We start from the raw sequence: 24,836 nt of genomic DNA, 5'->3' as shown, positions 1-24,836 counted from the left end.
AGGGATCTACTGAGAGCTTGGCAATAGCGAAGGGCCGACTTGGGGTTTACTGCGCGTATTATGGATCCTGGTGGGTATAATGTCAAAATTGAACGTATCCTCTATTAAGCCAGGAGCCAGTTATTCGGGCGGCGCGAACATGACAGACTTTCCCCCCCTACACATCAAAGGATGGAGTCGACCGAATAAATTTCGATCACTACTTTGTGCATGACTATCTACCTACCAAACATTCTTTCTAGGGGTCTAATAATGGAAATCCCAGGTCGTCGAACCTCACTGTACGTACTGTGCCTATTAAAAATAATGAGTATTATAGGGCATGCGGTGAGTGCGAATAGCAACGATCCAGAACCTTCTGAGTTAAGTAAATACACAATTACTCATAAGAAGAGTGAAATGCATGTATCATTACGCGCTAGGGTGAAACTTGCCCGCTGCTGACTATACCAGTAGATTGATAACCTACACTGCGTTTTATTCAACTTGTATTGTTGCTGTAATACATAATCCTAGCCATACACGGAAGATGATGGCCCGTGCAATTTGCACTTTTAACTTTTTTTCTCCGCCGGCGTAGGTTCTTCCACGAAGCAGTCTACTAGCGCAGCTGTCCACTCAAAATCCTCTGGTCATTTTCCAACATCAAGTTACTCATACACTGGAAATCAGTGATGCTAATGTCACACCATGGTACGCAATATCGTTCAGCCTTCTAAGTTGACTCGCGATGAGTCGGCGCGTTTCGATCTGGCTGCCTTGCCTCTAGAGTCGGCGCTTAAGGCTCCCTGGACTTTCCTCCAACCCACGGTAGATCTTGAAAATACCGCCCAAGCTTCAGTCTCTCTTTATCTGGATCCTCTGGCGCTCTCGATCAGCAGCTCCCAATGTGCCCGACAGCGAAAAGATAGGAAGAGGAAACGGGCCAGTAATGATCAGAGCATCGCGGGCCATGCCCTGCAGTTGCGGCAGTTATACGTTAAGGGATTTACTCATGATCAAGTGTGGCAACAGGCCGCTCGAATTTTCGATTCCACTTTCAGTGAAATCGAGCGTGATCGCACCTGCTATCTAGAGGTCGCAGAACAACGCTCTGCCGAACGGAAAATCTCACCAGTACTATTCTCCAATCTCGCTTCCCAGTATGCTTTGCCAGACTCTATTGACTCTGTTGACCTGTCGCAAAGTGACAGTGGGGACTTGAGTTTAGACGGCACTGATTCGGCGACGGCGAGTTCTCACTCGCCCTCAAAGTATGGCTCTGAGGTTGAAGAAAATGACGATGGACAGTCAGGCGAAGATTCTATGCCACGCGAAGGCCAAGATGATCAGAGCAATGGAGGGATCTATGTCGAAGATGCCTTTGGCCTGAATGACGGTTTTTTCTCTATTGACGAATTCAACAAGCAATCCGAACAACTCGAAAGACAAGACGCCAGGGGTGAACCTGATGACGGTGCGGATAGTGACGAAGAAGAAATCGACTGGCATACAAATCCATTTGATTTCGCTGATCCTGCGTTGGACCGGAAGAGAAGCTCGGCAACAGCAGCGCCTACCCATGACGGAAATGATAGCATGGATGACAGCGATGATGAGGGGCCGACTTTTGATAATATGGATATAGATGGTGGTTCAGATTCCGAGGAAGACGAAATACATGTTGCTCCAGGAGCAACAAGTTGGGTCAACACCAGCGACATCAAGTATGAAGATTTCTTTGCGCCACCTCCAAGGAAAGCTTCAAAGAAGAAGTCGCGTTTACTCCCTAAAACGCAGCCTTTCGATAATGTTTCCGATGGTGATATTGACCGAGCCATGGCCGATGTTCGCCGAGATCTGTTTGAAGATGAGATCTCAGAAGACGACGGAGACATTTCTGGGGATGATCTCCCATCCCAAAGCCACTATTCTAGCCACGAAAAACAACGTGCCCGAATCGCGGATGAGATCCGCCGCTTGGAGGCAGCCAATGTCGCCAAGAAGGAGTGGATGATTAGTGGTGAAGCTCGAGCGATCGAAAGACCTGTCAATTCTCTCATTGAAGAGGACCTCGACTTTGAGCGCATAGGCAAGCCTGTTCCCGTTGTCACGGCTGAGTTGACAAGTAGTATTGAGGATTTGGTCAAGCAACGAATTCTTGCAAAACAATTTGATGAAGTAATACGCCGCCGTCCTGGACTTGTTGAAAAGACGCCCGCAGAACGATCGAGGCTTGAGCTTGAGGATACTAAGCCACAACAGAGTCTCGCTGAACTTTACGAGGCCGATCATCTACGATCAACCGATCCCAACTATGTCGACCCCAAGAATCAGAAGTTGTTGCGCGAGCATTCCAACGTTACCACCCTTTGGGAGAGTATAAGCTCTCAATTGGATACACTCTCTAATTGGCATTATAAGCCTAAGGCCCCACACGCAACTATCAACGTGGTTACTGATGTCGCGACTATCACCATGGAAGACGCTCAGCCGACAACCAGCAGTGCGGTCAACGGGCCGGTAGCACTTGCTCCACAGGAGATTTATGCCCCTGGAGATGATGGCAAAGTGTCTGGGGAGGTGAATCTGAGAAACGGGGTATCAATTGCCAGGGAAGAGATGACCCGCGAACAGAAGGCCAGACTAAGGCGTGAGCGCAGAAAGCTGAATCACGCATCCACAATGAGCAAGCAACAACCTGGAAAGGCGGCAGAGGCCCAGAAACTCATGTCTGATCTCAAGAGAGGTGGAGTCAAGATTATCGGGAAACAAGGTGAAGTTACTGATATTCAAGGCAATAAAATCGGGGAGGGTGCGAAGGACAAAAGCTATGGATTGAAATTGTAGTATATGCTCGATACAGTGGCCCTATCAATTTGGGAGAGTTGAGGCAGTGGCCAATTGACAAAAAATTTTTTTCCCAAGTCAGCAGTCCTGGTCCGCTGCTAAAGTTTGTATAGTACTCTGACTAGGTTTCGGGCGTATGGTGTAGAGGAAAATGTTCTCTCTCCGGTATGTTTTCGCATCAGGGTCATCTTGAATCTCGTCAACAATGAACAGCTTCTTCGCCATCTTCATGAACCGGAGATCAGCGCGTCTACGTTTTCTGAAGCAGAAATAACATATGGACTCTGGACCGAGAAGATCTCTCAGGGTCGATATCAGCAGAGGAAATGCTGGTTCGAAGTAAACGCAATCGGCTGCGAGTATGATCGTAGGCTTTTGTGGAATGCAGTCCGAGATTGGTTCTCCCCAGTTTAGTATATTGGCTGTAACAAGGTCCGAGAGATTGTTAAGTTTGATATTTGTTTCCATCAAGGGTAACATCGGCGCTTGATCTGTGATGAACACAGGCGAGGGGCCAACGTGACAACCCCGTGCAATTGCCAGCCCAACCAAGCCGCCACCAGAACCCAGCTCAATACTAGCGAAGTATCAGTAATGCCACGTCCGACTGGCTGTACAGGATAGGAAACGAGGAAGACAACAAAGGTCAAGTTCACAAGGTGACAAACATTGATTTATTGGCAAGGCTAAAGCGATGCTGACGTAACAAATACTTGGCAAGAACCATGCCGGCTGGCCAAAGCTGGCCTCCACAGCCCTCTTTGAGATCTTCCTGGAGGAGAAGAGGAGTCGCCAGTAGACCGTCAAAATCTACACTGCTTTGACTGGCTTTTTTGGTGTCCCTAACGGGAACCAGAGATTCATCGACATCAATCGCATTAGTCAGATCGACTGGGCTGATCTCAATCGCATTCATGGTCTCCAAAGTGTTGCTGGTGTACCGGAGTGGGAAGAATCTTTGATAAATGATCAACGAACACGAGGGGCGGAAGAAGTAATAGATACAGAGAGATGCGAAACAAGTAGAATAACAATCGAATAGGTATTTGCACTCTTGATGAAGATGTGCTTCAATCAGAGGACCTCAGAGGCTCGGCTGGAGAAAAACTGCTGGGAAAAAAACAAAGAAAATACAGGTATTCGTACGTACGTACGTATCATGGATCTGTGTGGGGGGAGAAAAGGGCCATTACTACTCCGTATAGCCTCACGCTATAACGAATCCTATTAGACGAATAATTGCTATATAACAAAATCCAACAACCACCAGATTGGTTTTACCATACAAAAATCGTAGGATCGCCTTATAGCAAGATTCGTACAAGGATGTTTCCCCCCATAGATAATATTTTTTGATATCGATGGGGCAGAATTACTTAGATAGGGTATTTTTGAGAGAATCTTTAAGAATTTGAATATTTCTGCTGAGTCAGTATAATTCCTAGCGGTCAAAATCACGTGAAAGGCCTTTTACACCTAATTGATCTAACAAATATCTTAATAAACATAACGAGCATCAAAGGGGCTGTCTCAATTATTGGTTTGTTATATCGCCAGGCTAGGCAGGTACAGTAGTGTCGAGTCACTTCCGCTAATTGGTCCTTTTATGAGCTTATTATTACTAGCCATCACGACAATTGGATTTACTCTATGTCAAACACAAGTGTCAGTAGCCTGGTAGGTTGCTAGAAGGTGGCAGAGAATACGGAATATGTACTAGATACGCAGCACTAAAGTCTGGAGATGTTTGAGGTTGCATTTTCGAGTCACACTATGCTTAGGTCGGGCCTCCTTAGCTCACTAATCATCTTCACCACTGTACTCAGAGTACATCGCTGACGGTCAGTGGGCCCCACCCCTGAATCGTTGGCATATGTACTGTGCAATGCGTGTTCTGAGTCGGCCGCAAGCGAGCTGTATAGGTTCCTAAACTCGTAAGTGGCATTGTCATGTTGAGATGCGGAAATGCCATGCTTCAATACCGCACTAACAGTAGTCCATGTAATGTACATTGAGGATCAGGGCATGTGCCCTTCGGAGGCTATTCTCTCTTTCTACCTTTGGTTGGCCACCATACAAGTTAGTCACCTATGAGTGACCAAGTCGAATGGCAGAGCGTCTAGCTAACCCTCAACGCTATATAGAAAACCTCGACTGATCGATAGCAGCTATCAGCTCAGTCACTAGTAGTCAGTAATGGATGCTGTAGTTACGCGTAGTACCCCATACCACCATGTCAATTTACTCCAGCTCTGTTAACTTATAATCTTAGATGACGTCATAATATGAATTGGTCGCTCAGTTACCTTCCCAGCTACGGAGTAATCTTATCCACTATGCCCGAGGTGGTGCTAACCTATCATCTCTGACTAGGCTCGATCCCTCTCTCAAGTGTCCATGTCTTTTGCTCATGACGACGTCATTGCTCACCTCGTCACTGGTCTCTTACCAGAATGACGGCAACGGCATGTGACCCCTCGGATTTGAGGAGCTTCATAAAGCGACGTTGTTCCTCTTCACTCTGCCCTTCTGTTAGAACAATTTACCATCAGCCCCAAGAACTACGGATATTTGCAATCTGAAGACAATCCAGAAACCTATCACAACCAGCGAAATGACGACCCTCAATTGTGAGTTTTTCCCGGGAGCCACACCTCTACACACCCCACCCCACCCCGGCAACTTCAGATAGACTTGTTACTCGAGCTTTATACTGACCTAGAGCCATTAGACTTGCCATCCGTGAAGCCGTCCGCAATCGCAGTCGGCGCTATTTTCACGCACACTGCCTCACTTGGCATTCTTGCCCCGGTCTTTGGTGATACCTACCATCGTGCCCAAGCTGCCAATTCAAAGGAAGAGTTCTTCAAGTCTAAGGAGGCCGCTGGTGCTGCAGCTGCATGGGGTAGCTCTCTGGTTGGAAGTGCTGTACAGACTTACGGCGTGGCGGCGTTGATCAATGCAACGGGAACCCTGAGTTACAAGGGTGCAGCCTATCTGGGAAGTTTGATCTTCATGGCCAGTGCAGCTCCAAGTGTAAGTCTATGAATGATATCGCATGGTACGACTTTGGTTTAATTGATTGTGATCATTCCAGGTCATCAGCCAGATCTTCACAGAGAAACGGCCCCTCGACACAGTGGCAGTAGGCGCTGTCGGCAGGGTCTTTGAGACAGTAGGACTCAGTCTTTTCCTTACCTGGTGGGGTACGCGCACCAACCCTTTCGCCTGAGGAATGATGAGAATCAGACTCAGTACCACATTTGAACATTATGTTTATGCGTTATGTGCAATTGAATAAGATACGATGTTGTTCTAGCCTCAAGAATAATCAAGTCTTCGTAATCATAAAAGTTGCTCGACGAAATTGAATCTTTGGAACATGTAGTATATTGTGTTTTATATTGTGATTGAAAAGCTGGGATGGCCCAGCGTAATGTTTGCTGATCTGGGCAAATAAGGCAACGGGATTATGTGACCCTAGTTCCAGATCATGGCCTTATTTTCACCGAGGATATCAACCCATTCCAACGGCATCGGGGGTAACTATCTGACCGAATCGAAATCTACGGTTGGGAGAGCCATTTGCTCCGTGCGGCAAGTAGCTAATGGTTCGAAGTTCAGCTACCTGTGACTTTTATGCGTGCTTTCTCATTTATACTCCGAGCTATGCAAGCCTTGAGAATATGCAACAAGCTTGCTCACATCAAAGGCTTACATTGGTTAGAACTGTTGAGGTAAGGCTGTATGAGGTGTACCGAGGGCGTAGACGGAGAGAAATTCTGTTGAATAGTAATTGTAAGTCTACCCCTATATAATCAAACGAAAGTGCGGCAGGGATACCTTGCAGAATGTCAGTGGTTGGAAATAATATAGAGAGAGGTACAACTTACACGCCAGGATAGCCATGTTGATGATCCAGCTGGTATTTGGACGCCGAAGAATTCAAGCTGCAAGGCAAGGGCGGCAAACCATTTGCATTCAAGACACCTCTAGCCCCTTCCTTGTCTTTCTCGAAAAGGCCGGCAAGGCCGCGCTCCTCTCCCTGTTGCTTGACCGATACCAGCTGTCTTTCACCCGCTTCACCAAGCTTCAAAACCTCCTTTGGTGCTGCCTGACTGCCTACGCTAAGGAGACCAACAACGTCGGCCTGATTAACCGTACTGAGTCTAGGGTAATTTCTCCGAGCATCGCGCTTCCAGTAAGGGTTATCGGCGATATCACCCGCGGGAACCGTTATCGGGTCATCATAGGACAAAGGTGGAAGAGATCCTGGAGCCGGCAGGCGGAATTGGGAGTTCAATGGAACGCCAGTAGAGCGATTAGGATCGATGGACAGAAGGCGACGGATACGCTCCCATACACCAGTCGACTGAACAGTATATTTCTGAGAAATACATTAGTAAATATGATACTATATTGTTATTCTTCGACGACCAACCTTGTGGACAGCGATCACATTTGCTGCTGACTTGGCCGCTTTAACTATGTCACGAGCCATGATGGTTTCTATTGATTATGAGTATTTGAAACTTCGATTGAGAAAAGCCTTCACAGCAAGATGCCATGAAGCGCAGCAGGTGGTCTGTCATACCTCACCTTTTGAATCCTATGTTTTCGCAAAGAATTGATCCTCTGAAATCGCTGGTCCGCTGTCGGTAGCAATCGAACTGTCCGACGGAGGCCTTCCCGGGAGGTCGAGTCGTTACGTGCGGAACAACAGTATTTCCGAGAGCAATGACTGAATAGCATTGATCTAATTGTAAGCATATGCATCCTGAACAAACTGAAGCTAATTTCTTGGAATAACACTCGAGGGGGTCAGTGGTTCAAGATCTTCGGGATCATGGTGACTTCCATTTATTTGATTACATATTCATTCCCCGTCAAAGCATGATCAAAGCTCCTTTGTACAGTACTTTCTACCTTCCAACTCTAGTCAGTAGCCGGTGAGAAATGGAGTACCACTAGGCTTGTCAAGGGACAAGAGTACATTCACATCTACCAAGGAACATCGCGTGAATCCTCCACATTGATTGCCAGCTAATCATCACTTGCTGGTATTGAGTAATAAATCCATTTCTCTCTCCTTCTGTTGTGGCAGATCCGCGAGAGAATGTGCAGCTCTAAGGACTTTCCTGTTTCTCTTCTTTCGAGGCAATAGCGACTTGTCGCGCAGCCTCGAATGTTGCATCAGGACCACCCATTTGACGTAGAAGGACTTTACCCTGCTTGTTTATAGCGAAAACCCCCCTTGTTGTTCCTTTTGGCATTTTCTTGAATCCAAGAGCAGCTATAAGTGTATAGGAGGGATCACACAGGAGAGGAAAAGGCAACTTCTGCTTAGTCTTGAAAGTGGTATTTGCTCTGGGCGAATCCGCTGAAAGACCGTATATTGACAACCCACTTGAAGTTAGGGATTCATAATTGTCGCGGAAAAGACAGACTTGCTTGGTACCTATAGCAGAGTGAGTCGATGGGAAGAACAGGTTTTTTATGCCGTGGGTAACCAAGAAGGAAAAAGGAAACAGAATGATGAAGATAAATGGTACCGTGCATGATTGCATCATGTAAGAATTGGGGCAAGCCAAAGCAGCCGGGAGAACAAAGTTGGGTCTCGGTTCAACCTACATCCAGGGGTAGACGCTCTGGGATACGTGAATAACACAACACCGGACTTGCTAATGTCGACGAGATCCTTCAATCTGAGTTTCATCCCATCATGATTTTCGAATTCACCACCAACTTTGTTCAGATCGAGCGTCTCTCCAGCTTTCGGGGTTTCATGGTGAGCATTGCCAGATGCGTCGGCAAGAGAGTCGCCAGCCTTGACTTCTTTAGGCCCTCTCTTCGACGCTGAGCCGAGCTCGAGGATGCGCTTGCTCTTCTGTTCCGTTTCGAGGGGTTGCGCTGGCGCTTTACGCTTCCTCAACTCGACCATTGCGAAAATGTCACTTCTCAACTCAAATACTTCAAATGCGATGGCGCGAACGAGCAGAGGTGAGCCGAAATACTTTGGAGGCGGTAGTCTGGTGGCGCAGTTGCACTTTCGCACAACACAGTAATCAACCGGTAGGTGAGACTTCGGCGGACATTCATCCTTGTCCTGAGTGCTGTCACTTCGCTAAGCCCTACCGGGTAAGTGTGATCAGCCCCAACAACTAGTGAATGATCACCTTTTCAGAAGTTGTGATGATCTGGACAAGTGATGATATAACTAGAAAGATCAGAATACAGGTTCTTGCCACTTCGCTCTGGACTGTAGTCGAGGAAGTCATCAGCATAGACAGCTCAACCGGAAAGGCATCACATCTAGAAATTGGACTCGTAGGCTGACATCGCGGAGACACTACCCAATGTTCGCCGAAGGTAAGAATCATACTCGAAATAAAATACCTACTTATCTTGATGTAAACCTGGATTTTCCTGGGCTATGACCCCTGCTTCGGCTCCTAATCTGATATATATATTTTATTGAAGCCATTATTGTATGCGCTTTGTGTCATGCTCAAACAGTGCTTATTGTACCGGTGAAGTGTAGCTAGTCGCAAAAGCTGATGGAGAACAAGCTGTACTGTGCGTTCAGAGTTTTGTTTATTTGATGGATGAGCTACTGTAGCACCAGCAGTGCCTGCTCGGGCACTCGTGGCACATGGAAGTTAAGTTAGTTTGCAACTCTATGAGGGCCTGAGCAAGGGTGACGAAGATGCAAGGCCCTTAAAGGTTGTATAAACATCCTTATCCAGCTTTTTTTTATAAGTCTGTGAGATAGGCCCTCAGACAGCTACTATATAAACAGGTGCTTAAATAGGCCCTCGGCTACTTAAACTAGGTGACTAAAAAGATGCAAGTACGGCCCTGTTGGGCCCGCTAAGAGCGCCTTGGCAAGCCTCTGGCCAAGGGAGGAACCCGCAGGTCAGGCCCTCGAATGCAAGCGCTGTACCTTGTAGAGGACCTCTTGAAGAAATCCGCTGCAGCTGCATGAGAATGATGTCAACGGGGTCTTGGAAACAAATTGGAATCATGCTAAATAGGCAATCCTCGTGTTTGAATCTGAATGAGTATAGGTATTCCAGACGGAGGAATATAATTCGAATTCTAAAAGATAACAATGCAAAGTCCTAGCCTGAAAAATTCATCAACATTTCTCCTATGCTCAGCACCATCTCCTTTCTCGTCACCTTCACAGTTTGGATCGACACCAAAGAACTGTAGGCTATACATTCGTTATGGTACTACGACACCGAAATACGGGGCCACTGAGGCTGCAAGCGTTGCAGTTATGGCGTCTGGCTATATTCGATTATTGGTCACGGGACTTACTGCGACTTGCTTCTATACCTGTATTCGTGCTCTCTCTCACGAAGACTTGTTGCTAACAAGTTGCCTGTGCAGAAAATTGTGGACAGACTTATCAGGTTGACGACGGCCTTGCTATGAACTAACTGCAAAGGTCAAGGTTACTCTGCAACTACAAGCCACGAAGTCAAAATATAGTGGTGTATCCCCCCACCTCGTAGAGTAAATGACCTCCTCTGGGCTATGATTGAGCTATAGAAGATGTCTACACGACCTGAGATTTGGGTCTAAATGATGATCCTGCCGGTTCTACAGCCTGTAGGATGACTTATGTTCTAGAGGCTCACACATGTATATCGTATATGTATGTTGAAAATAGACTATATAAGAAGAGCATCCGGTGAAAAGTGGATGAATGATTTACTAAATACAACAGTGTCTGCAGTGCATTCCGCTGCTGCCCTTAATGCGGCGGCCCTGCAAGAACTGCACCAGAACTGTTTGTCCATGCGGTACACACTCCGAAGTGAGCTCTCAAAGTCTCTGGATAATCGGAAGTGGATGAGAAGTATCGAAGTGGAAGAAGTATACATATCTTAGATTCAAGCCCCCGCTGCTTGTGGCAGTCACAGGACATCACCAATATCGTAGAGTGATTCTTGGAGGCAGGTATATCTTCACCAGTACTTAGCACTTACTAAGTACTAAGGACAGATAACCGGGAATATGACTCGGAATGATAAAGACTAAGATGATTGATTGAACTAAGCTTGCTTGATGAGACTATTCGTAACGACGAGAAGTGCGACTCCCTGGGAAAGGAGGGAGAAGAGAAGTAAGAGGGCCGCCCACCACCGCTTGCCATTTTAGGAAGGAGCAAGCTGCCTCCTTCCCATCTCCGCCACAGTACTAAGTATGTATTTCCTGGTCAACGAGATGCACCCCCAAGAGTTTGTCCTATTTGCCAATTAATACTAGCCACAATATTCTGCCAGCAGAAACACTGGCGATGTCCATATGAGTTACTTGGCCATACAAATTTGTTTTGGTGAGTGATCAGGAAGGATCGTGAATGGCTGTGACATTTTTGTACTACTGGTATTAACCTAGTAGATTCTGCCCAGAGCACTTGTGGGCTGCCATTCTTCGCCGTAGTTCGCTCACTTCTTTGGTTATGCCGGGAAAGCCCGATCCTTGGCGCCACTCGGGGCTACCAGTCTACAAATGCAAAAATTTCCAACTCTCTAAACTCATAGAACTAACCCTTCAGTCATTACAAAGCTGTCGCCACAAGCTCTTGTCCAGTGCCTCCACTGTACCTCATTATCGGAAGGGGGGTTTCTTTTTTTTTTTTTTTTTTTATTTTCATCTTGATTGATTGGCCTTTGTAGTTTTTAACATTTGCCACCTCTTCGTAGTGGTTGTGGTGTTCATTAGTATCTCACCCGCCCTTCTCTCTATTTGACTGCTGTCATCGCCGCTGTGTCCTACCTCACGCTCTTGTGCACTCGATCTCGAAAAGCGGCACATCTTTGTTCATCTGAGAACTGGAGCCAAAGTCCTGTGCCGCCATCTCCTTTTCGTCATGAAGGTCTTTGCTTCATCATGCACATTCGATTACTCGTGGGAGGAGGTATCGACCGCAAATTGGCGCAAGTACTGCCCTTGGAATGACAAGTCCACACATGTCGTGGCAGTAGACACTCTTTCTCGAAGCGTGGATTTGCAAACCGGTATAGTATGTGTTCTGGTCCTTTTGATCCGGCTTCAGACGGTGCTAGTATCACTAATGCCTGCCTTGGTCTCATCTCAGCTGCGCACCGAACGTTTGATCACCTGTAACCAGTCCGTCCCACAATGGGTACTCTCACTATTTGGAGGCAGCGCTACGTCTCATGTGTACGAAATATCATACGTTGATCCGATTTCCAAAATAGTCACGATGAGCTCGACAAATCTCACGTGGTCAAATGTCCTCAGTGTCAGGGAAACCGTTGTCTACCAACCATCACTGCTGGATCCATCTTCAAGTACACAGTTCAGCCAAGAAGCGAAGATCACCGCTCTATGTGGGGGATGGCAGAAAATCAAAAACAAAGTCGAGGAGGCCAGTGTTGAACGCTTTAGTCAGAACGCCAAGCGAGGTCGAGAAGGATTTGAAGCTGTTTTGGAAATGAGTCGACGAGTTTTCAGTGAACAACGCGAGCATGACAAGAGCCAACTCTGATCCTGAGGTTCTTCTCGGCTTGACGCACAGTCTTTGGACACAGCCAACCATTATCTTTTTTAAGCGTTGCATATATATGGCGTCCCTTTGAGTTCTTTGCAGCGTCTCGATTTTAGGGAATATTTCAGCTCCATTCTTGCGATTTCACTTACCAGCCCTGCATTCCCAGACCGGTGTCCCAGCAGTGTTAGTGCTTGGACTCGAATGGCCCACGCTTCTGCAAAGTGAGCAGCATATATGGCTTGATGATGCATGCATGACCTCTTCCATCCACAACAAAAGCAATAGATTACTCTAGCTCCACATTTTTTGTGCTTCTAAAATTACTTGTCCGTCAGAAAGCGCATACCTATGTATCATATATGCAGGTTCATCATAGATTTATCAAAGTCCGGTGCGTGATATGACAGCACTATAATGTGAAGCAAGCTTACCTTCGCATAACCTTTGCAGATGACCTTCTTGTCTGTACACCGGCATGACCTCTGACATGGCTACATAGTGTGCGGAGTTATTCGAGTTCGAGAATTAATGGCTGATGGGAGACACCAGCGTCTTCCCACGCACATTTCGTATGTTTCAATATACACACCGGGGGAGCCTGCTTATCCTGTCGATACATTCGCAACTGGAGCCATAGCTATCACTGAAATACAGTGATGGGGCAACGGAAAGCCTGGCATAGAGCATACTTATAGTCGTGTAGAGGACTAGGAATGATTTGTAGTAAGCAGGAATGGTCTTGATTACTCCTTATCTGTTACAGGGATTCGACCTCTCAAGATACATCTATATGAACCTTAATCTGACCATAAGCTTCGCGGGCCACATCATGTCTCCTGTATTTGATGCTGCGCTTCGTGTTCTGGGGCAATCCTGGGATCATGGCGAATATAATGACACTAAACCTGGTGCCGGATTATGTAAGGTACTTACTTGCCCAGGTACGCCACATAACCACTTCCGCACGGTATCCCTCTAAGCGGCTACCTTCTGTCCCCTAATATTGTTGCCTTTCACATGTTGGTAGTGTGTGGCGAACGATCCCATATCACTAGCATTGAAAGTCTAACAATTTACCTCTATTTTCGTTGACCCAGCCGTAACCAATCTCTCTAGTCATCTGCGTCCCCCAAAAAACACTCACGAAATCGCCTTAATACGAGTCCAATGTCCGAGGACATAGTTCCGCCAAAAGGCAAATGGCCGGCTGATCCCCAGGATGATCTCCCCATTTCTGAAGACCGTATATGGGTGGATGGCTGTTTTGACTTCAGTCATCACGGTGAGAGGCTGCAACGTTTCCTTGGCACCGTGTTCCCGAAAGCTGAGTTTCGTAGGACACGCCGGTGCCATGCTACAGGCCCGTAGACTAGGCAGAGAACTTTATGTTGGTGTACATTCCGATGAGGCTATCCTAGAGAATAAGGGTCCAACAGTGATGAAGTTGGAGGAGAGGTAAGTTGATTCTTGCAATAGTTCATTGTATCGAATTTGACTGACCATGACCCAAGAGTAGCTGCGGTGGAAGCATGCCGATGGGTAACTCGCTGCGTGCCCTCAGCTCCCTACGTGACTTTTCTGCCCTGGGTGTCACATTATGGATGCAAGTATGTCGTGCATGGCGATGACATAACCTCCGACAGCAATGGCGATGACTGTTATCGTTACGTGAAGGCTGCAGGCCGTTTCCGAGTGGTCAAGCGAACACCAGGAATATCTACAACTGACCTTGTAGGACGCATGCTTCTCTGTACCAAAGGGCATTTCGTTAAAAGTGTGAAGGAGACAATTACTGGGAAAGAAGGCTCCGGTAGCGAGGAGGAACGCGAACAATCCGGCGAGAATCTGCTCCAGAGAATTCATGACTACGCAACCGATGAGAGCGGTCTACAGCCAGGATCATGTGTCTGGATCTGGAATGGTTCCACCTCAGCGAAGCTTGGAAACACGAGTGAAGAGTCGGGATCATTTAAGCAGATCGTCACAGGAAAGCTACCCAAGCCGGGGCAACGTATTGTGTATGTTGACGGAGGCTTTGATCTATTTTCTTCTGGTCATATTGAATTCTTGCGCCAGGTCATTGAGTCAGAAAGATTTCAGGGCCACCAACAGCATTGGTATGATCCTGAGATTAGGGAGAAGAGAATAAAGGAATATGGTGAAGATTATGAGCCGGCATTTGTTGTTGCCGGCATTCATGATGATGACGTCATAAACCATTGGAAAGGGCTCAACTACCCCATCATGAACATCTTTGAGCGTGGACTATGTGTCCTTCAGTGTCGAGTGAGTTTGAAGATTACATACTCCGCATGGTCCATAACCCGAGAATTTTGTTGCTAATTCTCCTTAAGTACGTCCATGCCGTTGTCTTCTCTGCTCCCTTTTCCCCAAGCCAGCCATATTTGGAAGCAATGCCTCTGGGTGCGCCAGATGCAGTTTATCATGGTCCTACCACGTTCATACCCCTCACCTACGATCCTTATGTCGCTCCAAAGAAGATGGGTATATTCAAGGAATCTCCCAGTCATCCCTACCAGCACGTCAATGCTGGGGAAATTGTCGACAGAATTTTGAAGAGCAGAGAGGCGTACGAGGCCAGACAACGTGCCAAAGTTGAGAAAGGCATTGTTGAGGATTTAGCGAAGTCGAGAGAGGCAAGTAATGTGTGAACCGCGGGTGGCATCCACCAAGGGTCATCCAGGATGATGGATCAGTGTTGATAGTCGGACGATAAGCAGTTAGAGATGAGAACAATGTTGGGCGTAGCTTTGAGGCTCCAACTTAGACTTGTTGATTTGTTGTGATGTTTATGCACATATCTTGAAAAAATCTCGAAGGTGCCTCGCCCCTGGGGGTTTCAACTTCCTAAAGAGAATGTGATGTTACAGAAATAGAACATCAGATTTAGGATTTCGATATTCTTTCCGGTGAGACGAGGTAGGCGAACAATCCGCAGGGTTGAATTGGGGAGCTAAGCCAGAGCGCAAGACAAATGTACATACAATATGAATGAGAATTTCTTCATGATTAGTCGGCTGCCACCAGTACCCCCTTTTCTTCAAGCATTTTGGCAAGCTCCCCATTCTGATGCATCGACATCAGAATATCGCAGCCACCAATAAATTCCTTTTCGAGGTATAGTTGGGGGATCGTGGGCCAATCGGAATATTCCTTGATGCCTGCAGAGTTGAAATCGGAATGAAATTAGCTGACCGCACTAACCGTCGAGCAGACAATCGCCTAGCCAGTCTTCAGAACATACCCTGACGCAACTCTGGGTCCTCTAGAACATTAAAGGCAACAAACTTCTTGGGATCAACGCCTTGTAATCCCAGAATTTGTATGCTGGCCCGGGAAAACCCGCACTGAGGAGTCTCAGGAGTACCCTTCATAAAGAGAACAACTGGGGCAGATGCGACAGCCTTATCAATCGCTGTCCGAGTTTCAGATGACAAGAGACGGGCATTGAGAATCAACGACAAGGGTGAGCCTGGCGAGCGAGGTTGGATTAAAGATGGCCGGGAGAGAAGCCGGGACGCCTAAAGATGCGATCTTGCTGTGAGCCTGGTGAGGTGATAAGAGGTCCGAGCATTGTTGGGGACCCACCGACGAAGGTAGAATGCGAGAGAACATGGTGTTTTCTAGATAATAGTTTATATTACCTGCACACTTGCTGTAGTCGAGTATAGATTGAAGATAAGTCTACGAATTTTGCGGAGAACTCCTGCCCCGGTCAGTTAACTAAGCATGCTCACTAAGCTCACGAACTAACTTGCCGTAGTTAGGCTAATCGGGCCAATCAAATTTGAGTAGATGACTGCCTTGTTCATCAGGATAAGTACATGATTAAGGTCATGTGATGTGACAGATCCACTGTCCTCAGTGCCGTAAATGCAAGGTCATTTGATACGGCTCAAGTCTATCTCCAATCTCGCATTTTACCGACCAAGAAATCACTGGATTCCCATCTCATGGAATATTCTCCGCCACCACTGAGCGCTCAAACACACTTCCACGATGAGAAAGTACACATAATTCTCGCGGCCAGCGGATCGGTCGCTACAATCAAATTGCCGAATATCGCTAGAGCGCTTAGTCGTCACCACAATGTTTCTATTCGTATCATCGTCACCAAGTCAGCGGAGCGCTTTTTAGACGGACAAAGCTTGGAACAGCCTTCATTAGAAGCTCTGCGAGCAGTCCCAGGTGTTGAGGCTATTTACAGAGATGAAGATGAGTGGAAGACTCCCTGGACGCGTGGCGACCCGATACTGCACATAGAACTCAGGAAGTGGGCGCATTTATTACTTGTTGCGCCCCTCTCGGCTAACACCATGGCTAAGATGAGCATGGGGATAGCCGATAACCTTCTTCTCTCGGTGATAAGAGCCTGGGATACGACTGGGTTGGTGGATGGCAAAAGCAAAATTAAGAAGCCGCTTATCTTCGTTGCTCCAGCAATGAACACGGCAATGTGGAATCATCCAATCACTGGTAAACAGATTGAGATTCTAGAGAAGGAATGGGGTGTGAATAATTCTAGCAAGGATGGCTGGGTTTCCGTGCTCCGGCCCATGGAGAAGCACCTTGCCTGCGGCGACACTGGCAATGGTGCCATGATGGATTGGGAGGCTATAGTCTGTATTGTGGAGCAGTATATCGGTGCTCAACCACGGAGGCGTTCTAGCATAACAGGGTGAATTGGTCAAAGAAGCCTGCAAAGGTACGGCCCGTTCTCTGAATTCCTTAGCAATGCGACTCTGTGGCTTCATCATAAAAACCAGTCAATTGCGCGATATATTCCAGGAGTAACCCCACAGTGATACCACCGCCAGTAAAGAGACAGCCATTTTTGAACCACCACCAGCAGTCCTGTACATTTTTTAGCTGAACTTTCCAAATCATCGCGGCAAGGGAAAGAGCTGCGCTGCCGCAGCTGCCGACAAAGAAAACAGGTCCGCTACCGGCTGCGACACCAGCTGCAGCAAGCAGCGATATTTGGACTCCTGCCAATGCACTAAGGACAAATTTTGTATTTTTCTCGTGACGAAGAGCAATTGACTTGATGCCGGCCGCTACATCATCTTTTATGTCCATGTGTGCATATATCATATCGTATAGAATTGTCCAGGCGACACAACTAGAATAAAGAGCAGCAGCCGCTTCCAGGGCAGGAGTATTGTGAAGCAGGTCAATACCCAGTGCTGGGAAACCCATAATCGCACCCCACGAGAATGTAAGGCCAAGCACAGCTTGCGGGTAGTATGTGACACGCTTAGCGAGGGGATAGGTGGCCACCAAAAGCAGGCTAGGTATACCATACCAAAGGCATTGGGTTGGGAACTGAAGCAAGACGCCCAGCCCTGCCAGTAATTGGACGCCAGTAAAAGCGACTGCTTTGCTAGGGGAGATTGCCCCTCTCGCGATAGGACGAAACTTGGTTCTTGCAACATACGGGTCCAGATTCCGGTCCCATAGATCGTTGATCGCACACCCAGCACCTCGCATGATCAAGGCACCAGCGAGAAACAGACCGGCGGTTCCGGCAACTTCGAATGGGCCGCTGGAAGTCGTCATGGATGCAGCAAGAAGGGTGGAATATAGACAAGGGAAGAAAAGATAGTATGTGCCTGTAGGTTTATCAAGGCGCAACAACTCCGCGTATGGAATCCATGACCGTGGAAGAGAGGCTATGAATCCCTTTTCTGGTGGTCTGTAATAGTGGACCGAGCTCGAACTTGGGTGATTCTGCGAGGTAGAAACGCCTGAGTCTTTGAGCCTGCACGGGTAATAATTTGATCTTTGACGGGATGCCGGAAAGCCATTGATCGCTGCTGGACTATTCTGGGGCAACGAGAAAGCGCGAGAGCCACAGTAGAAAGCGGATGAAAGCGGTTGTTGAAGAGAGGTGGCTCGCCCTGCGAAGCATCGACGCATTCGAATCTGGTAGCGCAGGGGTAAGCAAGACAATGGCATATTTGCGATTGCAGTCATTATCGGGAAAATCGAGAACAAGATGGCTGTTGTCAGTCAATCATAACAGGAATTTGAGTCTAGCACAAATCCATCCCATCAAGATGCGAAAACTAAGAGATGCCAGGGGAGGGAGACGGAAGGGAAAACGAGATCGGCTGGTTGAGTCCTCGTTCCTGAGTTCATCGCCTGGGTGAGTAAGTTGATATTTCTGGCAACAAGTTCAGGCAAAGCCCCGAAAAAGTCCATTCCGCTCGGTCCGCTCCGTACATCACATCACATCCTCCCTCGCGTGCAGTACGAGGCGCTTGTTATCCTTTTTTTCTCTTCGCCATATCCAGCAGCCTTCTATTCCCATTCTCATATAAGTAGGCGAAGAGGGACCACTTCTGCAGTTGCGTCCACGTGTGATCAAAGAGCTAGAACCTCTCGAGCTCTGATTATTTGTACCGAAGTCTTGTTATTGACCATACTTCTCGTCCGTAACACCAGACCTTGCATCTTTGCTATTTACAAACATGCTTTAAGCACTTGGTGAATATGCGACTTGTCTACCTATGTCACCAACATCTTCATGTCCAATTTCTCCCTCCGCCCTCCCTGGATAGTTGAATCACATCAATCTATTCCGATTGTCTGTCAGAATGCCCGCTCAGCGCCCTCGCGCGGCTTTTGAACCACTTTCCCCAGACCTGGATTTAGAGGCTCTAGTTGAATCGACACCGAACTTCGAATTTGTGACCAGGATTCACTGCGATGCTGTCGATCAGAATGACTTGGATGATTTTGAGAAACTTGTTGCACTTCAAGTTGTTCGATTGGGCAGACCATTGGTCATTGAGGGTTTTGATAAAAGGCTGAATCATACCCTTTTCTCCGAGAAGTGGCTCAGGGGCCATTATTCTGCAAAGAGTGAGTAAGCGTGCTGGCTCAGGAATCTTGAAATCCCAGCTGATAATATGTGTCGTGTAAAGCGGAATATGCGCGGAACTTAAGTACAAAGACCGACTTGCCTCTCACGATAGGACATTATCTTAAAAATATGCCGCTTCTTACTGATCAATGGACACCGTCCAACTACAAAGACCCTGATCGGCAGCGCATATATCTCAAAGATATTGATTGCCCCCTTGAATGGCATGATGAATTGAAAAAAGTCATACCGTCGCCGGTCTTCTATCTTAACAAGGCCCACTCGAACGCCCCGGTTGCCAGGGCTGGTGATTTGATGAGCTGTCTTCCTCCAAATGCACGTGCAGAGAATCTTATGTGCTACATCGGTCATGAAGGAACCTATACACCAGCCCATCAAGAGATGTGCGGCAGCCTCGGCCAGAATATCATGGTCGAAGCATCGGATGGTTCAGTTGAATATGGAAAAGATATCAAGCCAGGATCTTCCATCTGGTTTATGACGGAGAGCAAGGACCGCCGTGCTGTTTCCGATTACTGGATGTCTACGCTTGGTCATGACATTGATATCGAGGACCATTTCGCACAGATAAATGCTTGGAAAGCGGCTCCATTCAAGACATACGTCGTCGAGCAGAAACCAGGAGATTTTATTCTCATACCGCCTCTAGCAGCACATCAGGTGTGGAACCGCGGAACGAGGACAATGAAAGTAGCTTGGAATCGGACCACAGTGGAAACTCTGGACAAGGCCTTGCATGAAGCTTTACCTCACGCAAGAATGGTTTGCCGGGATGAACAATATAAAAACAAGTCTATCGTGTTCTACTCGCTCGAACACTACTCTGCTGTCCTTAAAAAAGCCCAGAAATCTGACATGGATCGCACAACCTACAAGAAGTTGATAAAGGATTTCCAGCAGCTCTTCGGTTTGTACAATGAGGTACTTCTTTCTGAATGCTTCGGCAGCAATTTGCCCGAACAAGATGTCGAGCTTATTCCTTATGATAGCAATATCACATGCTCCTACTGTAGGGGAAATATCTTCAACAGGTTCCTCACTTGCCCGAACTGCGTTACTCCCTCTTTTTCAGACGAGGATGATGCGTACGACATCTGCATGGAATGTTATGCGATGGGCCGAAGCTGTCTTTGCATATCAGCTCTCAAATGGGTTGAGCAATTCGACTGGAACGAACTCGAAGCGAAGCATGAGGCTTGGAGGCAACAGCTCCTTAAGGCCAAGTCGGATCTTGAGCAGACATACTTGCCTTTGATTACACAAAGAGAGCGACTGAACAAAAGGACACTGGCTGAGATTTGCCAAATAGAGCTAAGTAGACGGCCTTGGGTCGATATCAGCAAACCAATCGTCCAGTCTGAACCTATGGAAGGGAAGGATAGTGACACGGATGAGATCGCCTCTGCACGCAAAAGACGAAAAATTTCTCGGGGAGATCAAACAGAGAAGGTCGGTCGCTGTCACATTTGCAGATATCTCGAACCGCTCTGGAAACTTGCCTCATGCACAAATTGTTGCAAGTACTATTGTTATGGAAGTCTCTATAGGGCTTTCAATATGCTTCCGCAACAGACAATGGAGGTTCTGGATTGGAAATGTCCTAAATGCAATAATATTTGCAGTTGCGCTGCCTGTCGCCGGGATCCGACGATGCGCCCTTTCGAGCCCACATGCATGCTACTCGGCCATGACACCCGGAAAATTGCGGATCCGCGCAGCGTGGAAAGTCTTGTAGACTTCCGGCATTCGAATTTGCGCTGGTTGAAGAAGGCTGCGGAAGATGAGACCAATGGATCGAAGGAGCATCATCGTCAGCATCACCAGAACGAGGATGAAGAGCATAATCAGCTGGCACCTAGGCAGGGCATCCAAGTAGAGGAGTCCTCTACAGTCCCAGAATTTTCGACAGAATATCAAGGCATTCCGGTAGATCCTGCTCTGGAGAGATTGCTGTTACCCCAGGGTGCAATATCTACACCGTCCGGCAATTAGTTAATATGAACTTATGAGCGGACATGAGTATTTTCACATGTCGAATATATTGGATGCAAGTTTGTTCTCATATTGGTCATTCAAGCGGGCGGTATTCGTTCCTTTCAAGCCGATTTGCCGATAAAACGAAAAAGACAATCCTTATGCTTTTGAAGGTTGCAATAACAACCAGACGTCACTGTCATGCTTGCCTAGTAGATGCACTGGTAGGTGTTGTCTCTTCTTCGGTTAGCCAGGAATCCTTCCTCGGCCTCGAACCAATGGGTTTAGAATGGGTTTAGAGGGAGGCGTTAGGCTCCTTTATAATTGTATCGAAGAGTTTCAAGATCCTTGATATCAACGGACAACATGACCCTGCGCGCGACCCACACAGTTGCTAACATTGCTAGGTAGAATGAGCGACACCAGTCTTGAATCAAATATGGGAAATCTGGCGTGTATACTAACCTCCAGGAACCGAGGATGTAATCAGCTCGGTGCTGAACCAAGATTCTTTGGAAGAGAATTTCAAGCGAATTAGCACCAATAGTATGCAGCTCGCTGCATTGATGAGTGGAAGAAGTTGCTGGGCTTGGGTGTGGCCATTCGAGTCCATCATGTGTCCTTTGCTCTTGTTGTCGCGACGTCGATGCGGTAGATACCTCATGCTGTGGGCGGTTGCCAACAGAGACAGTACACTCACAAGGGCTACGCACCGGTCGATAGTGGCAGATGAACTGGACAGCATTGGGGGAAGATAGATGGCCGCGGACAAGAGGGGGATGGCGGCGAAGATAATCTAAACCATGAATAGCCATGATGTTTAGCGGTGTTCGCCATGCTTCAATTTGTCATGCTTATAAAGGGAGTCTCATTACACTATATTCAGAATTTCGTCTATCGTTGAAGAGTTTGAGGGCTTGGATTACGCGCTCTTGCTCTGCAGGTCTATTAGTGAAATTCAAGCGTCGCAAGCTGTAAGCCAACCTTCCTCGGTGGCTAATCGATCACACAGACCTTCTTCATCCAACTCTTCGCGAGCATACTCATCATCTTCCAGATCATCTGGATAGCGGAATGCGCGCCGAAGTCTTGCAGACGCCATCGTTTCTCAGAGTCCAGAAGGACTCAGTTCTGGGCGGGAGACTCGAGACACTTTCAATGGGCTGCAGAGTAATCCAGCGACTCGGTGAGCGTTTTGCTTAAAATACATGACACAACCGGTTCAGTGTTTTGGTACAGTACCTTACCTACCAGTACGGTGTAAACCCTTCTATTCCAGATCTGGTTTGCTTCGTTTGCTAAGCTTGCTTGTCTTGCACTTTTGGGCCCGCTGTCCAAAACTCCCGAGGCCAAACAACCTTTCGCAGTTATCTTAGAACTCTTTACGCCTCCCAAAACTTAGCCCTGTCGATGATATAAAAGAGCCCGTTTATCTGGAGGGAATTCTATTGTCCAGAAAATGCTGTTATCTGCTGCAAGACGGCGCATTGGCGTCCCACAACTGCCTGGCGCTCGTCGCCGAGCTCTTCCTCATCGTCGCAGCTTGATCCCCGCCCCGCGCTCCAATTCGGGCCCTCTCATGGAGCGTCGATCAGACCGAGAATTGCCGTCTGTCAACAGCGAGAGCCGCTGGCTCCGCACATTGCCACTCTTCGCTGTTGTTGTGGGCGCGGCTATGCTGGGTATATTCAACTACCAGAAGTCATCTTCAAGCGTGGTCAGCAGCACACTGTATGCTCTGAGGACTTCGCCGAGAGCCCGTGAGATTCTAGGGGATGAGATCTACTTCGCCCAGAAAATCCCATGGATCAGTGGTGAAATGAATCAGCTACATGGCCGCATCGACATCTCATTTTGGGTCAAGGGAACTAAAGGGCAAGGCAAGATGAGGTTCCGGAGTATTAGACTCAACCGCATGAGTTATGTGCGTTCCCAGCTATGGGCTCTTCCCCTCGAACGGCAAAGGTAACTCAAGCTAACCAGCAATCACATCAGTTCTGCACAGAAGAATGGAGCCTGGAAACAGAAGACGGAACAGTGGTGCAACTCCTCGACAGTGATAGCGACCCGTTTCGGCAAAGCAACTAGGGAAACAATGCTGAAATTGTGACGGCGTACATTGTATTTTATATGTGGTGCACAGTGTCTGGGAATCTGTATTTGTAAATATTTTGAGATCCATGTGCATTATGCTAGGGCGTTCGGTCATTGGAGGGCTTCTTTGTTCTTTCCCTCGCCACTCTTTCAGACTTTGACATCGAGGTTCATAGCACGACAGCAACGATATGAAAGCAGCAGGTTTGAGTGGATGAAAGAGATCTGATCTGATATGGATATCATTTACATGTCAAATAAAAATGTCGCTCTATGGAGGCAAAATAGTATGGTGTTATAGTACATCTCACGGGATGGAAAAACGGTGAGGGAGATCTGAAAATGGGCGGAGGGAAAATGCTTTCGAATCGGTTATCAAGATGATTTCGAGACCAACTTGACTTTCGGCCAAGGCTTCTTCAAAGCATCCTGTATCCTGACGACGCAACCTTTGGGGCCACTGATGGAACCTAGAGTAGAGAAATACACAATGATCAGTATTCGATGTCGCCCCTTCACTCACATGAGTGCAGGTCGAGAGGCCTGTTGGGGACGGCTGGTATGTAACTTACCATTAACCACGACAATTCCGTTCTTTTGATCCACCTGAAGTATCTTGAGATTCTGCACTGTGTTCTGCTCATTTCCCATATTTCCAGCCATCTTCTTGCCAGGGTAAACACGGGAGCCACCACCCTGACTGGGACCTGCAGAACCAAGCGAACGGTGCGTCAGACTGACACCGTGACTGCGATCTTGACCTCCAAAACCATGTCTCTTCATCACACCGGCAAATCCCTTTCCCTTGGAGTTTGATCGCGCATCAACATACTGGCCCACCTTGAACCAGTCGGCGTTGACCGGTTCTCCGACAGGCAAGAGGCCTCTCTCGTCCTTCACCCGGAATTCGTATATATGACGCTTCGGCGAGATCCCGTTGGCCGAGAAGTGACCCAATAGCGATTTGGTCAGGTTGGCAGGCCGCCTCCAGCCAGCGCCCATCTGGACGGCAAAGTATCCATGCTTCTGCAACGTCTTGTGCGATATAACCTCGAGTCTATCTAGTTGGAGGACGGTGCAAGCGATACGTTTCCCGGACGTCGCGTCGTACAGACCGGTCATTCCTTTCTTGGTAGCGATCGCACCAGTGCGCAGGGGAAGCGTATTAGCCTTGCGCTCCAAGGCTGCTGTGGGAGTCGACTTCAAAACAGGTAGACCCGGACCGACATCGAAGCGGGAGGTCTTCGGGGGGTTCAATGAGCGGATACCGAAAGTGCGAATGGGGACCTGGCCATGGACGGCGGAACGAGGGCTCCAGTTGGAGCGAAAGGGAATATGAGCCAACTGCTCGGAAAGACGAGGCGACATGGCGAAGTGTAGCCAGCCAACAGGAAGAGCGGGAGAAGATACTTGTGATGGTATCGCGAAGGCGTGATATGGAGGAGGCCGTAGTCCTTTTTCCCAGCCGAGATTTCTGGAGGGCTTGCGGAGACACCTTGA

At 47.7% G+C, this 24,836-nt stretch overlaps 12 protein-coding genes across 12 annotated transcripts; 6 read left to right on the top strand and 6 right to left on the bottom strand.

Annotated features, from left to right (window-relative positions):
• Nucleotides 1-690: 690 nt before the first annotated feature.
• On the top strand, nt 691-2,829 carry BO82DRAFT_279549 (rRNA-processing protein MPP10; the record flags this gene model as incomplete). The annotated part of the gene is made up of 2 exons (XM_025631265.1): nt 691-1,520; nt 1,590-2,829. The coding sequence occupies 2 exons, from the start codon at nt 691-693 to the stop codon at nt 2,827-2,829; spliced, it is 2,070 nt and encodes a 689-aa protein (XP_025493730.1).
• Nucleotides 2,540-4,047, bottom strand: BO82DRAFT_352942 (uncharacterized protein). Its single transcript, XM_025634831.1, has 2 exons — nt 3,498-4,047; nt 2,540-3,406 (listed from the first exon to the last, which is right to left on the bottom strand). Exons 1-2 carry the CDS (start codon nt 3,743-3,745, stop codon nt 2,908-2,910), a joined length of 747 nt encoding a protein of 248 aa, XP_025493729.1. The 5' UTR covers nt 3,746-4,047; the 3' UTR covers nt 2,540-2,907.
• A 1,140-nt stretch (nt 4,048-5,187) lies between these two features.
• On the top strand, nt 5,188-6,061 carry BO82DRAFT_382330 (DUF1761 domain-containing protein; the record flags this gene model as incomplete). Its single annotated transcript, XM_025637920.1, has 3 exons — nt 5,188-5,459; nt 5,561-5,865; nt 5,927-6,061. The coding sequence occupies exons 1-3, from the start codon at nt 5,444-5,446 to the stop codon at nt 6,059-6,061; spliced, it is 456 nt and encodes a 151-aa protein (XP_025493728.1). The 5' UTR covers nt 5,188-5,443.
• A 180-nt stretch (nt 6,062-6,241) lies between these two features.
• On the bottom strand, nt 6,242-7,330 carry BO82DRAFT_382329 (putative NADH-ubiquinone oxidoreductase 21 kDa subunit; the record flags this gene model as incomplete). The annotated part of the gene is made up of 3 exons (XM_025637919.1): nt 6,242-6,672; nt 6,723-7,216; nt 7,271-7,330. The coding sequence occupies 3 exons, from the start codon at nt 7,328-7,330 to the stop codon at nt 6,648-6,650; spliced, it is 579 nt and encodes a 192-aa protein (XP_025493727.1). The 3' UTR covers nt 6,242-6,647.
• Nucleotides 7,331-7,611: 281 nt separating this feature from the next.
• BO82DRAFT_352941 (thioredoxin peroxidase DOT5) lies at nt 7,612-9,177 on the bottom strand. The gene is made up of 2 exons (XM_025634830.1): nt 8,461-9,177; nt 7,612-8,287 (listed from the first exon to the last, which is right to left on the bottom strand). The coding sequence occupies exons 1-2, from the start codon at nt 8,768-8,770 to the stop codon at nt 7,956-7,958; spliced, it is 642 nt and encodes a 213-aa protein (XP_025493726.1). The 5' UTR covers nt 8,771-9,177; the 3' UTR covers nt 7,612-7,955.
• A 2,536-nt stretch (nt 9,178-11,713) lies between these two features.
• On the top strand, nt 11,714-12,355 carry BO82DRAFT_400590 (putative mitochondrial protein sorting (Msf1); the record flags this gene model as incomplete). The annotated part of the gene is made up of 2 exons (XM_025639199.1): nt 11,714-11,866; nt 11,942-12,355. The coding sequence occupies 2 exons, from the start codon at nt 11,714-11,716 to the stop codon at nt 12,353-12,355; spliced, it is 567 nt and encodes a 188-aa protein (XP_025493725.1).
• A 1,170-nt stretch (nt 12,356-13,525) lies between these two features.
• BO82DRAFT_430972 (ethanolamine-phosphate cytidylyltransferase) lies at nt 13,526-15,372 on the top strand (the record flags this gene model as incomplete). The annotated part of the gene is made up of 4 exons (XM_025640651.1): nt 13,526-13,640; nt 13,696-13,813; nt 13,870-14,644; nt 14,713-15,372. The coding sequence occupies 4 exons, from the start codon at nt 13,526-13,528 to the stop codon at nt 15,028-15,030; spliced, it is 1,326 nt and encodes a 441-aa protein (XP_025493724.1). The 3' UTR covers nt 15,031-15,372.
• A 16-nt stretch (nt 15,373-15,388) lies between these two features.
• Nucleotides 15,389-18,355, bottom strand: BO82DRAFT_373269 (putative para-hydroxybenzoate-polyprenyltransferase Coq2; the record flags this gene model as incomplete). The annotated part of the gene is made up of 4 exons (XM_025637362.1): nt 15,389-15,540; nt 15,624-15,851; nt 17,143-18,126; nt 18,202-18,355. The coding sequence occupies 4 exons, from the start codon at nt 18,353-18,355 to the stop codon at nt 15,389-15,391; spliced, it is 1,518 nt and encodes a 505-aa protein (XP_025493723.1).
• A 259-nt stretch (nt 18,356-18,614) lies between these two features.
• On the top strand, nt 18,615-21,515 carry BO82DRAFT_332011 (putative JmjC domain protein). The gene is made up of 2 exons (XM_025633163.1): nt 18,615-19,246; nt 19,309-21,515. Exons 1-2 carry the CDS (start codon nt 18,979-18,981, stop codon nt 21,258-21,260), a joined length of 2,220 nt encoding a protein of 739 aa, XP_025493722.1. The 5' UTR covers nt 18,615-18,978; the 3' UTR covers nt 21,261-21,515.
• Nucleotides 21,516-21,550: 35 nt separating this feature from the next.
• BO82DRAFT_279610 (uncharacterized protein) lies at nt 21,551-22,344 on the bottom strand (the record flags this gene model as incomplete). The annotated part of the gene is given in 4 exon segments (XM_025631267.1): nt 21,551-21,645; nt 21,708-22,038; nt 22,118-22,238; nt 22,253-22,344. The coding sequence occupies 4 exon segments, from the start codon at nt 22,342-22,344 to the stop codon at nt 21,551-21,553; spliced, it is 639 nt and encodes a 212-aa protein (XP_025493721.1).
• On the top strand, nt 22,266-23,706 carry BO82DRAFT_352935 (cytochrome c oxidase assembly factor 1 family protein). Its single transcript, XM_025634829.1, has 2 exons — nt 22,266-23,166; nt 23,238-23,706. The coding sequence occupies exons 1-2, from the start codon at nt 22,702-22,704 to the stop codon at nt 23,328-23,330; spliced, it is 558 nt and encodes a 185-aa protein (XP_025493720.1). The 5' UTR covers nt 22,266-22,701; the 3' UTR covers nt 23,331-23,706.
• BO82DRAFT_352934 (mitochondrial 54S ribosomal protein uL3m) lies at nt 23,537-24,778 on the bottom strand. Its single transcript, XM_025634828.1, has 2 exons — nt 23,909-24,778; nt 23,537-23,806 (listed from the first exon to the last, which is right to left on the bottom strand). The coding sequence occupies exons 1-2, from the start codon at nt 24,702-24,704 to the stop codon at nt 23,712-23,714; spliced, it is 891 nt and encodes a 296-aa protein (XP_025493719.1). The 5' UTR covers nt 24,705-24,778; the 3' UTR covers nt 23,537-23,711.
• Nucleotides 24,779-24,836: the final 58 nt, after the last annotated feature.

This window comes from Aspergillus uvarum (assembly GCF_003184745.1).
Source record: "Aspergillus uvarum CBS 121591 unplaced genomic scaffold BO82scaffold_16, whole genome shotgun sequence".
In the NCBI taxonomy this organism is placed as follows: Eukaryota; Fungi; Ascomycota; class Eurotiomycetes; order Eurotiales; family Aspergillaceae; genus Aspergillus; species Aspergillus uvarum.
The sequence above is the reverse complement of the archived record's forward strand: the minus strand, read 5'-3'. Positions and strand labels throughout refer to the sequence as shown.

Excerpts from the sequence above, each read along its gene's own strand:
- BO82DRAFT_352942 (XM_025634831.1), bottom strand. The coding sequence starts at position 3,745 with ATGAATGCGATTGAGATCAGCCCAGTCGATCTGACTAATGCGATTGAT. Across the intron at positions 3,407-3,497 it reads AGCCTTGCCAATAAATCAAT|TATTGAGCTGGGTTCTGGTG; the intron begins GTTTGTCACCTT and ends ATACTTCGCTAG.
- BO82DRAFT_352941 (XM_025634830.1), bottom strand. The coding sequence starts at position 8,770 with ATGGTCGAGTTGAGGAAGCGTAAAGCGCCAGCGCAACCCCTCGAAACG. Across the intron at positions 8,288-8,460 it reads CAGAGCGTCTACCCCTGGAT|GTACCAAGCAAGTCTGTCTT; the intron begins GTAGGTTGAACC and ends ACTCTGCTATAG.
- BO82DRAFT_332011 (XM_025633163.1), top strand. The coding sequence starts at position 18,979 with ATGCCCGCTCAGCGCCCTCGCGCGGCTTTTGAACCACTTTCCCCAGAC. Across the intron at positions 19,247-19,308 it reads GGGCCATTATTCTGCAAAGA|CGGAATATGCGCGGAACTTA; the intron begins GTGAGTAAGCGT and ends TGTCGTGTAAAG.
- BO82DRAFT_352935 (XM_025634829.1), top strand. The coding sequence starts at position 22,702 with ATGCTGTTATCTGCTGCAAGACGGCGCATTGGCGTCCCACAACTGCCT. Across the intron at positions 23,167-23,237 it reads GACTCAACCGCATGAGTTAT|TTCTGCACAGAAGAATGGAG; the intron begins GTGCGTTCCCAG and ends CAATCACATCAG.
- BO82DRAFT_352934 (XM_025634828.1), bottom strand. The coding sequence starts at position 24,704 with ATGTCGCCTCGTCTTTCCGAGCAGTTGGCTCATATTCCCTTTCGCTCC. Across the intron at positions 23,807-23,908 it reads CGGAATTGTCGTGGTTAATG|GTTCCATCAGTGGCCCCAAA; the intron begins GTAAGTTACATA and ends TCTCTACTCTAG.